Raw genomic sequence first — 13,644 nt, forward strand, 5'->3', positions numbered from 1 at the left:
ACTATCTTCAAACTTTAAAATTTGTTCTTGATTTTCAACATAGTCTGCAGAATATATGTGTTTATAAGTGTTTTATGGGAAGGCTTGTGACCTCCATGGTGTACATCAGGTTGATATTTAACTAATCTAAGAATTTTATCCATTTTCTTTAAGGTTTCTAATATGGTTACAGCCAAGACGACAATCCTTATTGTTATCGTCTTCCCATATTGGTCAAAGAGTTAAAACTGCTTAACTCAAAACTGTCTCTTCTACATAGGCCTCATTCCTACCCACTGCTGGCTGGAGTCTCAGTAGTGACATTCTAGCGTGTTAGAGATCATGGTCATAATTCCCACTAATCTGGAATCTTTGTGATTATCTGATTGTGTAGACAGTCACTTCCAAAATCTGATAAAGAAGGTCGGCTTTGTAGAGCTGGTCTCCTCACTTCCCCTAAAAGCAGCATGTGAGATAAAGATTTGAGTGCAGATGGTTACTGGGTGGTCAGCTTAGAAAGCTGTGAGAAGGACTGTGGAGAATAGACAGGAAAGAAGGAAAGCCACAACAAGATGTTTAAATCCACCATTTTGGGTAATTGAGATTCGATTACCCAAGTACCTTCAAGAAGTGTGTAAAACACCTCCCAGAACTGTCAACTTAAAGGGCAAGAGGCTGAGACATTTAACTGTCTTTCTTTGAGTGCATACGAACATTCAGTCTGCAGCATATGCTAACCTTGTGCAATTTTTAAATTATTTAAAAAATTTTTTTATAAACATAACCTTGTGCAATTTATAGACCTTGCAAATATTACCTCCAAGCTGATGACCTTTATTTTCCATCTCCATGGTTCTTTTTAAGGTACTAAATGCTATTTAAAAAAAAAAAAAGTATTTATTTATTTATTTAAATTTGAGAAAGAGAAAGGTGCACCACGGTTGGGTTGTTTCCACATGTTGGCTATTGTGAATAGTACTGTTATGAACATGTGTATACCAGTATTTGTTTGAATATTTGTTTGTAGTTCTTAAGGTCACATATTATGTGATTCCATTTATAGGAAACTTCTAAAACAGACACACCTTTACATGCAGAAAGTATATTAGTGGTCTCCAGGGACAGCGGGTAGGGGAGCAATGGACACAGGGTTTCCATTAGAGGTGATGAAGAGTTTCTGGAACAGGCAGAGGTAATGGCTGGACAACACTGTGAATGGATTAAATGCCTCTGAATCATACATTTTAAATATGGTTAATGACTACTTTTGGAATTGAGTTTCTCACTGGGCATTTCGGGTTTCAGATATGAGTGTAGAATGATGAATATGCATTTCAGTGTAGAGTCTGCATCCTGAAGTAGGTGTCTAGAGTCGGGGATAATACAGTGGAAGCCACGTGTGCCTAAATGCTACTTACACTTATGTAATTGGATGTGATCTATGTAAGGAAGAGCTTAAGAGAAAAGAGAAGATATTTCATTTGCAAGTTTTGATCACATGAAATTTTAAAGTGGAATAGAGGAGAAGTCAGTCCACAAAATGAGAGCTTGTGGTCCCCTATATAACCCCAAATCTAGGTGATATACAAAAGGTATTCTTAAGTTTTTTACTTAAAACATCTGCCTAAAAATCTGTTAGAAAATGACATTTCTTTAGCTTAAAGATTCTCTTTGTTTGGAGGCAGCCAGAGAATAAAGACCTGGCAATGGGCTGTGCCTAACAGGGACCTTTCCAATGCTGTGGGTGTCATACCTAGGGAGCCTCCTTGAGTTTTGAAACTTTTCTGTGTTTGTCACAATCTGAGTATCTGGGTCAAAAAATCTTTAGCAGGACCTCCTGTGGGTTTTCCCTTATCTTTGTTTTAGGCTATGGTGCTCTCTGATAATAAACAGCTGCGATGTATCCAGACTTCTAGTACAGTAGACAATTACTCAACTCTGTGACCTAGAATTAGACTCTGATAGCTTTATTCCACTCTGTCTTTCCCCTTTCATTCCTGTTTTCCTGGCTGAGATGCCACTTATTCTAGAAGTTTGTTTTTTCCGATTGAAATGGGTAGATACTGAGAATAGTGCATTTCTTCTCTGCCTCTTCTTTATGTCTTTGTTTTAGATCTTTCTTAATTATATCCTAGAGTAAAACCAAAGTATGGATGGATATTCTCAGAGTAAATAAAAGTGGAGAATATATCTCTTTCCCCTGTGTTCGCTGCCAATTTTACAGAACAAATATTTATAATCAAATTTTATGAGCTCAAAAGGAAATAAACACTCTGTCAATAATTTTATATAGATATAATATATAATATTTAAATAAAATATAATTATACAAATACAGTAGTCATATATAATTATATATGTAATCTATAATTTATCTATTTATACCTATCTATCTATATGTAATCTCCTCAATGGTCTCCTCATATTCAAAACAAAAACTAAGTAAAATACCACTGACTTTCTTTTTTTTTTGGCATGAAAATATACTTCAGACTTATCTTGTGTATTTCTTACCCAAGATCTAAAATCTGCCGTTTACCCAAGGTTTGGTTTCTTTTATTGGAGAACAATATTTGAAGCAAAAGTCTGCGACTTAAGTGTGCCTGTTGTTACTGTTTTTTTTTTTTTTTTTAAGTTTCTCTCAATGGAAAGAGCAAGGAAATACGTGTGCATGTTGACCCTTGCAAACACCTGTATCTATGTTAACTGAAATATGAGCTCATACTGATTTCTCCATCTAATAGGTTGTCATATGGATCATTCTAGACTTCTCCCCTTGCTTGTCTATGATCTTTCATTTCAACAGCAAGAAACATGGCTCCCATAATCTACCATGTATTACTTAGTGCTTCAATTACAGTATATGTGCATAGTATGTTCAGATTTGACTGACAAGATTAATCGAATGCTGTAGATTAAATGTTTATGTCCCCTCAAAATTCCATAGATTGAAAACCTAATCTGCAATGTGATGGTATTTGGATATGTGGTCTGTCGGTAGAAGGTGATTAGATCATGAGGGCAGAATCCTCATGAATAAAGTGAATGCCTTTTATAAAAGAGACCCCAGAGGGCCACCTTACCTCCTTGAGCCATCTGAGGGCTGGCTGTCTATAAACCAGGAAGTGGGCTCCCGCCAGACCCCAAATCTGCCTACACCCTGATCTTAGATTTCCAAGGCTCCCAAACTGGAGAAATAAATTTCTGTTGTGCATAAGCAACTCAGTGTGTGGTACTCTGTTATATAGAGTGGTCCAAACAGACTAACACAGCACAGAATTACTTAAAGAAGATTTTAAAATCAATACAACAAATTCAAACCACCAACCAAAGAATAGAAGACACCAACATTCAATTCCTATAAGACTTGATAGAAATAGCAATAAACATATGAAAAAATGCTTACAACCATTTTAAGCCCCTTAAATGGGTACAAACTGATCTCTTGTATACTACTGGTTTTTATTATCTTATAAAATAAAGACCTGGACAGGATATGATGCAATGCTAACAACATGTGTCACCTATTTCTTAGGGTAAGATAATTTGAAATATGACTTTTGACAATAATTTAACAATATCCTATAGTAGGAGGTATGCACAATTTAGGACATACACCTTGCAAATTATTTCCCAGTATACAAAGAGATGTGCACCAGCCTGTTCTGAGTTGTGTTTCTTCTAAAAAATATTGCAGGAACTGTACATTTTATCAACATGCAAGAAAGAAAATGTTTGTATTTACATAGCTGAGTATGGTAAGATAATGGAACTGAATGAATAAAAGCCAAACATTATGACAGTGGGTGGAAAATACTCTTTGAAGAAGGTAAAGTAAACATGATATATTTTTAAGGCACAATCATAATTTATTAGTGAACTTGATTAAGGATAACTCTTCTTTTGTCTGCCCATATCTTAACAAAATGCTCTCCCTTTCACAGACTTCTAAAACCAGTGAAAAATGTAAAGAGCAGAGCATTGAAAATCAATGTGGGAAAAATTCTGTTTGTTTTTTTTTTTAAAGATTTTATTTATATCTTTGACAGAGAGAGAGATCACAAGTAGGCAGAGGCAGGTAGAGATGGAGGGGGGGAAGCAGGCTCCCCACTGAGCAGAGAGCCCGACGCGGGGCTCGATCCCAGGAAACTGGGATCATGACCTGAGCTGAAGGCAGAGGCTTTAACCCACTGAGCCACCCAGGCGCCCCCCAAAATTCTGTTTTTATTTAATGTTTTATTTAATATTTTGCAGTAAGTGGGTTCAGTAAAACAAACAAACAAACAAAAAACATACGTTTGGATCTGATTTCTCTCTCTAGATCTTCTGAAGCAACTGGTTCTCTGCTATAAAAAATTAAGTAGTTACATTCCAAGCAAAATTATAATCATAATCAATAAAGGTAGTAGTTGAAGAGCTCTCCAATGTAACCAAGAGAAAAGGGCTAGCAAAATCATTGGTTACTATCTTTTTTTTTTTTTTTTTTTTTGTAGGCTCCATGCCCAGTGTGGAGCCCAATGCAGGGCTTGAACTCATGACCTTGAGATCAATACCTGGGCTGAGATCAAGAGGAGGACGCTAACCTCCTGAGCCACACTGCCACCCCACTAACTTTTTTCAGTATACCCAGTTGTAGCGGTTAGTGATTTTTGTCACGATGTTTGTTAACAAAATGTTAACTTGTAGAAATTCAAATTTATTCTTAGCTGCTGTTTGGTCTTTGGGATAAAAGTGAGAATGACTTGTCCTCATGTGACTGAGGTTTTGATATGAAAAGACTTAAATACCGTACTTATGAGTACAGCCTGAAGTGCAACCAAGATCTAAAAGCAAGTTTCTGTTATTGGGTCCTTGGCTTCCCTATCTCATGCGAGTGGTAGTTTACTCATTGAAGTTTCACTTGCAGCTGCCCTGTGGTAGGCAGGGTAGGATGACCCACAGGAAGTCATGGTGACTACGCATAGCTGAAAGTGATTGTCCCACTACTCTTCAGATCAGGTCAGACTCTTTGGTGGACATGAATGATGGTGAGAAGGAGCTCTCACCTACCATTTGGTGCAGTTCTAAAGGGATGCAAAGGTAGGAAGATTTCCTTTTCTATTCTCAGCTTCGAGGAAGAGCTCTGGGTTGAGCTATTGGCGGGTGATGTGTAGGAACATGGATCAAATGTGTCTAGTAAAGGCTGAGGTGAGAATGAAATTTAGGATGAGTTAGCCTGCTTTTGAAGGATGGGTTCTGCATGGGACTAAATGTTCAAGCTGTGGAATTGTGCCCCCTTCAACATTTATTTCAATGGGAAGACATTAACTAACTTCCAGAATATATGGAATGTGAGCCAAAGAAATTGAAGGAAAGGAGAGGGAAGAAGTGGCTGGCTAAAGGTATCCGATACAGAACTCTTTTCTTGGAAATGGCCCTGTTGTGTATATTCAAACACAGAAAGCAGCTCAACACACCTTGGTTTCATTCTTGACCTGATTTGAGAAGGAAACTATGGAACTTGATCATGTAAGGAAAATTTTATGGTCCCTTCTTTGTTTTCTGTCTTATGATAGAAATATTACTCTTTCAGGGTGCCTGGGGGACTCACTCAGTTAAGTATCTGACTCTTGATCTAAGATCAGGTCTTGATTTCAGGGTAGTGAGTTCAAGCCCTGTGGCAATCCATGCTGGAGTTTACTTAAAAAAAAAAAAGAAAGGAAAAGAAATATTACTCTTTCTTGAGACATATAAAATTATATACAAACATTTTTTGGCATTGTCCCATATCTATGTGTCTCAAACACACACAGAATTATCTGAGACCCAATGTCACCTAAGGTCACAAGTTTAGGTTTTATCTTCAGGATGTTTTGCTTAGACCTGGATCCTGATCACGAGCAGATGGTTGTCATAGTTCTGTCAGTGTTGTTTTTCCCAGACAGAAGTAGTGATGTTATTATTTGAGTCCATTTGTAATTATCTCTGTGTGGGCAAATATGCAAGAATGACCACCTGTTTTCCCCTTAGGAATAAAGAATGAGGGGCATCTGGGTGGCTCAGTGGGTTAAGCCTCTGCCTTTGGCTAAGGTCATGATCTCAGGGTCCTGGGATCAAGCCTTGCATTGCACTCTCTGCTCAGCAAGGAGCCAGCTTCCTCCTCTCCGCTTGCCTCTGTGCTTACTTGTGATCTCTCTCTCTGTGTCAAATAAAAAAATCTTTAAAGGAAAAGGAATAAAAATGAGACAGAAATTAGGAAATATAGACAAACCAGACTTATTATAGGTCACATTACAACCAAAGCATATCAGGCAGGACATATCAGGCAGAATGAACAAGGGTGTGTCAGTGATTTTTTGCCACAGTAATGGTGCATAACAAATAACCCCCTGAAAGGTAATGGCTTAAAGCAATAAACAAGCATAGGCTGACAAGTCTGCACATGGGTGTGCATGGCCCTTCTGAAATTCCCTGGGACCATTCACACGTATGAGGGTCAATAATTGCTATCTGGTTAGGGATGACTTCAGCTGGGATGAATGCTATAGCTTTTCTCATTTCTGGTATCTTTTATCCTCAACCAAGGTGGCCCAGCTATATTTTCTCAGCCATGACATGAGCTCAAGAGTCTATGCTTTTAAAACCTTTTCTTATATCCCATTGGCCAAAGTGAGTCACAAGGCTGAAATCAAAATTGAGGAGGAAAGGAAATATATTCCATCTTTTAACAGGGGCAGCGGTGTGTCATGTGGCACTGGTGTGAATGCAGGGAAGGGTAAAGAAGAAAAGCTATCGATGCAACAAATCTATATGCAAGGGTGGTATACAACAATTAAAGAGATCTCTGAAAAGCATTTTGAGTTGGCCTGGCACATCAGAGCTTTTAATAAATCATCACTATGCTTATGGTGTAGGGCAACATTAACAGAGGCAAATTTGCTAGAGAAATTGAATTCTCATTTGGTCCAAACACAGAAATGCTGACTGACATTGAAGAAGTGATAGAATCCCTTGAAAACTAAGTTCTCTTATAAGGAAACTGAAGGTTCTCATTTTACGTAGTTTCTACTCTCATGCACTTATGAATTCATGATATAAACTATGGACTCTGAAAAACAATCTGAGGGGTTTGAAGTTGTGGGGGGTGGGAAGTCGGGGTACCAGGTGGTGGGTATTATAGAGGGCACGGATTGCATGGAGCACTGGGTGTGGTGAAAAAATAATGATACTGTTATGCTGAAAATAAATAAATGAAAAAAAATAAATTAAAAATTTATTTTCTTTTACTGTATTGTAGGCTTCCAGTTGACAGGAATTGTGCATGTTTGGTACATTGCTATATTCCTAGCAACAAAACTTATAACAGAGCCTAGCACATAGTAGACATTTAATCAATATTTGTTGACTGAATTAATGAATGAATGGATAATACTCTTGTGAATCAGAGCCATAACACATGGCTCTTACAGGACTCACTAGAATAATTTGTTCTTTTTCCATCATTTTTTCTCTATAAGATATAAATTCTTCATGCATTCTTCATTCATATTTGTCATATTAAATTTTAATAATAATACAATAAAAATAATAATCATGTATTATCTATTAATATTTCGATTATACCAAGCACTTAGTTCCAAGTTTTATATGTACAAAGCTGTTGAAATCATGCAGGCATATGACAAGCAACAGGAGGTGAGTACCACAAGCACCCCCTTTTGTAATTTTGCTATTTATTAAAAGAGTTTTTTACTTTATTTTACAGAAAGAGAGAGAGAGTGGGGGGAGGGGGAGAGGGAGAGAATCTCAAGCAGATTCTGCACTAAGCATGGAGTCAGACATAGAGCTCCATCTCCTGACCCTGAGATCATGACTTGAGCTGGAACCAGGAGTGGGATGCTCAACAGACTAAGCCACTCAGGCCCTCCCACTTCAGTTTTTATAATTTTAAAAACTAAGGCATGGAAATGGTAACAAAGATATACCCATGTTTACACAGTGTGTGACTGGAATTATAACTCAGGCAATTTCATTTACCATCATGCTAAACTGCCTCATGATACCATTCTTCCAAAGCACATTTTTCATGTCTACAAGAAAGGGGTTGAAGAATGAATCTGTTCTCTGTAAAATATTTACATTCACAGGACTAAAGATTGTGTTAATACACTAGAAGGAGCAACTGCATGGTTTGGCCCGAATCCCCCACAGAAAAACTTCATCCAACTAGACCAAACAGACAATCTGAAGACCTTCCTGAAGGGGGAGCCTCAAGTACTGGGGGTAAGTGAGCTTGACCTCCAAACATAGTATTTGGGAAGATAGCCATTTCCAGAGAGGAGAACAGTTGTCCTTTGTGGCTCCTGAGGTATGATTAACTCTGTCATAAACTGACCTCCGTAAACCTCACTGTGGCAGGAAATAGATTTTTCAAAAATCAGAGGTCCTGTAATCTGAAAGGAAAATGCATTTATCTAGTGAGAAGGGAAAAAGAAAGTTATCATAAAACCTTTCTAAACGACCTTGAACTTGAGAAAAGGCCATGGACTCCTAGGGGTTTCATCCTTGGAGCCTTTTCAAAACCAGGGGATGGGAAATAGCTCTGTGTAAAGACCACAAAACCATCTTCTTAGAAACCTGTGTGCTTCCTACTCTGAGCATCTTCTTTTTCACTCCCCAGGTGGCTCAGATCCTGATTGGTTTGATGAAAGTGTGCCTATTTGCTATAGGTCTGCGTTTTCGTTCTTCTGACTTTTCCCATTGGTGTTATTCCCCAACCATGAGCTCAGGATATCTTATTTGGGGATCCTTATTTGTGAGTATGTTGGAATATCTCAACTTCCTCAGTGGTAGAATTCTGGGAATATTTCTTCCAGCCTTCTCTTTCAAAAACCAATGACTTGATCTGGGCTTTTACATCTTAGAGCAAAACATGTGACCTAAATGCTTGGGGGTTCTGTTGAACTTTGGTTTGGGGGAAGTACAAGTGCACGCTCACCAGGTTGAGTAGATTCTTCCATTTTTAGTTCTTTGTGTCTGGAGCTGTGTCTATTGCTGCTGGAAGAAACATGACATTAAACCTGGTAAGTATTTCCCTGGGCCCGAAGTAACAAGCAGAATCAGAAGTGCTCTATCTCAAGACAAAGGAAATAATTTCCAATTCTCTGAATTATCTGGGCTCTATGGGGTTCCTGGCAAATTCTTCCATGAGGAAACTAAGGTTTGACTTACTTTTTCAGCCCTATTGTCTGATATTCCATCCCTAGGATTCATTTGTGAATACAGAATCCAAAGCTTCAGCCCATCCTTCTTAGACTTAGGAGAATTATTTGAGAATATGTCTTCAACGCCTTCAAAATAAGTGAATGTTTTTGTGTTTCCCAAAGGGAGGAAGAGCATGGAACAGAAGGACGTAGGCGACATTGATTATTCTCTTCCAGATCAAAGGCAGCCTGGGAGTGAACATACTCAGTGCTGTGGTTGGGGGAGTAGGGATAATCTTGTCAACAGTAGGACTGACTGTGGTACATGAATTGGAAAAAAGTTGTCTTATTCTTGTAAGTGTTTCTGAGCTGATTTTATTTTCTGAAGTTATCTTTCTATTATCTAAATATACATTAGTCTGAGATGATTGTCTCTCAGTTGATCCTGGCTTATCGCCACAAGTAGTAAGATCTGGGACTTTGATCTCATGGGGAGAAATTTCAGCCCCTTTTTGGCTGGGACTTACAAGGATTTTCTTCTTGCATTCTTCACTGAACACAGTGATGTTAGAAGATTGAGCATGAGGATCTTTCTTTAAGGCCTCCAGGTTTGAGTTTGGAGCTGGCTCAGGAAGTTCTGTGTTATATGCGGGTGGGGCAGGGAGAGTCAGGGCCTCCAAGCCAAGATGCTCAGAGTCTCGGGGGTGTATGTGGTGTAGGGAAAGAACAATGATATCACTTTCATAGTCTTGGAGGTTTTCCGCTCTTTAGATGAGAAAAAAGTAGAAATTCACACAGGGAGTTACTATAAGGAAAATAACTTGAATTGGGCAACAGAAGAATTTCTAAGCCAAGACAACTAAAGAGACAGGTCTGATTTAATCTAAATTTGCCCTGCATTTATGAAGGTCTAGAGCAGACTCCTGTCAGCCATTTTAGGATTTTCTTTTCAATTTTTCTTCCTTTGGTTTGTTATGGGACAGAACGTTACCTTTTTCTTTAATGGAGAATGAGTCAGATTGGAATCAGAGAATCCAGGGCCAAAGGAAGTATTCATCTATTAATCATATTCCTTTTCTTTTTCCTCTTCTCTCCCCTCGTGGAAACGGCTTCTTTTTAGAGGGCACTTGAGATTGGGCTACTAGTCCTCTCCCTGCTGGAAGTCAGCATTGCTATCTCTCTCTCTGTGTTTGGGTGCAAGGTGACCTGTTTTGTCACACAGGTAAGCGTTCAGGACCTGAGGGAGTGTTCACGTTTCTCTCATTGTGTGTTCCTGATTCTCTCATTGTGTCTCTTCTTTCTGAACCAATGAGAAGGATAAAGAAGAAGAGTGCAGGAAAGATTGTTGTGTATGTGACCTCTTCCTGAAATTGGAAGAGACAACAGAACACAGAGATAGACCTATGGCAGATGTTTCTGGGAGCCTCATAGATCTTGCTGGATATTGATTTTTATCTAGTGGGGGTATAAGGCCCTGAAAAAGGGATATTGAACTCTCAGGTCCCAGGATACAGAAAAGAATTAGGGGTCCCCAGGATGAATTGAATCCCTCTAGCTGGAAGAGTATGTGAATAACACTATATATTTTTCTATCTCCACAGGTGGTGGTTATTCAGCCAAACAATGACAAGGTGCCCTCGGTAATGGCCCCTTATGAACATATTTATGAGGACCTGGAGTTTTAACAGGATAGTTCCTGCTTTTAGAAAAATTATTCATTGAGTATCACTAGGTCATTAATAACCTGCCCGCCGGAAAGCAGTCACATTTGTGCATGGGAACATAATTATTACAAAACCAAATAAAATACATTTTTCCCTCTATTGATGCTAATTGTGGTTTTTGGATCCCATCCTCCCACATCATCCCATAATCAACCATATGGCAGGGAGGCACACTATCATTTCTCATGATAACTTGTTTTTTTTTTAATTTTTAGTAACTTTTATTTTTTAGGGGCTTTTTATTTTTTATTTTTATAATTTTTTTAAAATTAAATTTATTTATTTTCAGCATAACAGTATTCATTATTTTTGCACCACACCCAGTGCTCCATGCAATCCGGACCCTCTAGAATACCCACCATCTGGCTCCCCCAACCTCCCACCCCCCGCCCCTTCAAAACCCTCAGACTGTTTTTCAGAGTCCATAGTCTCTCATGATTCACCTCTCCTTCCAATTTACCCCAACTCCCTTCTCCTCTCTAACACCCCTTGTCCTCCATGCTATTTGTTATGCTCCACAAATAAGTGAAACCATATGATAATTGACTCTCTCTGCTTGACTTATTTCACTCAGCATAATCTCTTCCAGTCCTGTCCATGCTGCTACAAAAGTTGGGTATTCGCCCTTTCTGATGGAGGCATAATACTCCATAGTGTATATGGACCACATCTTCCTTATCCATTCATCCGTTGAAGGGCATCTTGGTTCTTTCCACAGTTTGGCGACCGTGGCCATTGCTGCTATAAATATTGGGGTACAGATGGCCCTTCTTTTCACTACATCTGTATCTTTGGGGTAAATACCCAGGAGTGCAATGGCAGGGTCATAGGAAAGTTCTATTTTTAATTTCTTGAGGAATCTCCACACTGTTCTCCAAAGAGGCTGTACCAACTTGCATTCCCACCAACAGTGTAAGAGGGTTAGCCTTTCTCCACATCCCCTCCAACACATGTTGTTTCCTGTCTTGCTAATTTTGGCCATTCTAACTGGTGTAAGTTGGACTGGTGTGAGGTGGTATCTCATTTTGGTTTTGATTTGTATTTCCCTGATGTCGAGTGATATGGAGCACTTTTTCATGTGTCTGTTGGCCATCTGGATGTCTTCTTTGCAGAAATGTCTGTTTATGTCTTCTGCCCATTTCTTGATTGGATTATTTGTTCTTTGGGTGTTGAGTTTGCTAAGCTCTTTGTAGATTTTGGATACTAGCCCTTTATCTGATATGTCGTTTGCAAATATCTTCTCCCATTCTGTCAGTTGTCTTTTGGTTTTGTTAACTGTTTCCTTTGCTGTGCAAAAGCTTTTAATCTTGATGAAGTCTCAATAGTTCATTTTTGCCCTTGCTTCCCTTGCCTTTGGCGATTTTTCTAGGAAGAAGAAACATCTGCTGTGGCTGAGGTCGAAGAGGTTGCCGCCTCTCCTCAAGGATTTTTTTTTAATATATATTTTTTAATTTTATTTATTTGACAAACAGAGATTACAAGTAGGCAGAGAGGCAGTCAGAGAGAGGAGGAAGCAGGCTCCCTGCTGAGCAGAGAGCCCGATGCGGGGCTCGATCCCAGGACCCTGGCATCGTGACCTGAGCTGAAGGCAGAGGCTTTAACCCACTGAGCCACCCAGGTGCCCCTCTCCTCAAGGATTTTGATGGATTCCTTTCTCACATTGAGGTCCTTCATCCATTTTGAGCCTATTTTCATGTGTGGTGTAAGGAAATGGCCCAGTTTCATTTTTCTGCATGTGGCTGTCCAATTTTCCTACCACCATTTGTTGAAGAGACTGTCTTTTTTCCATTGGACATTCTTTCCTGCTTTGTCAAAGATTAGTTGACCATAGAGTTGAGGGTCTATTTCTGGGCTTTCTATTCTATTCCATTGATCTATGTGTCTGTTTTTGTACCAATACCATACTGTCTTGATGATGACAGTTTTGTAATAGAGCTTGAAGTCTGGAATTGTGATGCCACCAACTTTGGCTTTCTTTTTCAACATTCCTCTGGCTATTCGAGGTCTTTTCTGGTTCCAGCAGCTTTAGATTAAAAAAAAAAAAATCAAGAAGATAGTAAAGAGAGTTCCCATACATCCCAAGTCAGTTGACTTCTTATATTAATATAGAATGAACCATATTGATACATTATCATTAAATTAATGATACATTATCATTACCGTATTATTATTGTTCAGATTTCTTTAGTTTTTAGCCAGTGCCCTTTTCCTGTTCTAAGATCCCACCCAGGACACCACATTTATTAGTTGTCATATTTACTTAGGCTCCTCTTGGCTGTGGCTATTCATGAGACTTTGTTTTCAATAGCCTTGAGAGTTCTGTGGAATACTGGTCAAGTGTTTTGTAGAAGGTCCCTTAACTGGAGTTTGTCTGATATTTTTCTCAGGATTACACTAGAGTTTTGAGTTTTGGGGAGGAAAAACTCAAAAGCAAGATATCATTTTTTTTAAAAAAGATTTTATTTATTTATTTGACAGAGAGAGATCACAAGTAGACAGAGAGGCAGGCAGAGAGAGAGAGGGAAGCAGGCTCCCTGCTGACCAGAGAGCCCGATGCAGGACTCGATCCCAGGACCCTGAGATCATGACCTGAGCTGAAGGCAGCAGCTTAACCCACTGAGCCACCCAGGTGCCCCGCAAAATATCATTCTTATATCCAATCAAGGGTACATACTATCAACATGACTCACACTGTTGATGTTGACTTTAATCATCTGAGTACAGTTTTTCAGTTTTTTCCACCTAAAGTTAGCTTTTTC

At 38.9% G+C, this 13,644-nt stretch overlaps 1 protein-coding gene across 2 annotated transcripts; it reads left to right on the forward strand.

The window, feature by feature from the left end:
- Positions 1 to 4,801: 4,801 nt before the first annotated feature.
- On the forward strand, positions 4,802 to 10,988 carry LOC101674109 (membrane-spanning 4-domains subfamily A member 4A-like). Of its 2 annotated transcripts, XM_004770424.3 has the most exons (7): positions 4,802 to 5,058; positions 8,106 to 8,241; positions 8,639 to 8,773; positions 8,985 to 9,041; positions 9,399 to 9,515; positions 10,282 to 10,383; positions 10,763 to 10,988. In XM_004770424.3, exons 1-7 carry the CDS (start codon positions 4,997 to 4,999, stop codon positions 10,844 to 10,846), a joined length of 693 nt encoding a protein of 230 aa, XP_004770481.1. In that variant the 5' UTR covers positions 4,802 to 4,996; the 3' UTR covers positions 10,847 to 10,988. The 2 variants fall into 2 exon arrangements, with proteins under 2 accessions (XP_004770481.1, XP_012900160.1); XM_013044706.2 differs by lacking the exon at positions 9,399 to 9,515.
- The last annotated feature ends 2,656 nt before the right edge of the window (positions 10,989 to 13,644 follow it).

Source organism: Mustela putorius, unplaced genomic scaffold (genome assembly GCF_011764305.1).
Source record: "Mustela putorius furo isolate JIRA1106 unplaced genomic scaffold, ASM1176430v1.1 tig00000127_pilon_pilon_pilon, whole genome shotgun sequence".
NCBI lineage: Eukaryota > Metazoa > Chordata > Mammalia > Carnivora > Mustelidae > Mustela > Mustela putorius.

What these genes read in the sequence shown, in the direction of transcription:
- LOC101674109 (XM_004770424.3), top strand. Translation starts at nt 4,997, where the DNA reads ATGAATGATGGTGAGAAGGAGCTCTCACCTACCATTTGGTGCAGTTCT. An exon ending in AAAAAAGTTGTCTTATTCTT is followed by an intron (nt 9,516 to 10,281) that starts GTAAGTGTTTCT and finishes GCTTCTTTTTAG; the next exon opens with AGGGCACTTGAGATTGGGCT. An exon ending in TGACCTGTTTTGTCACACAG is followed by an intron (nt 10,384 to 10,762) that starts GTAAGCGTTCAG and finishes CTATCTCCACAG; the next exon opens with GTGGTGGTTATTCAGCCAAA.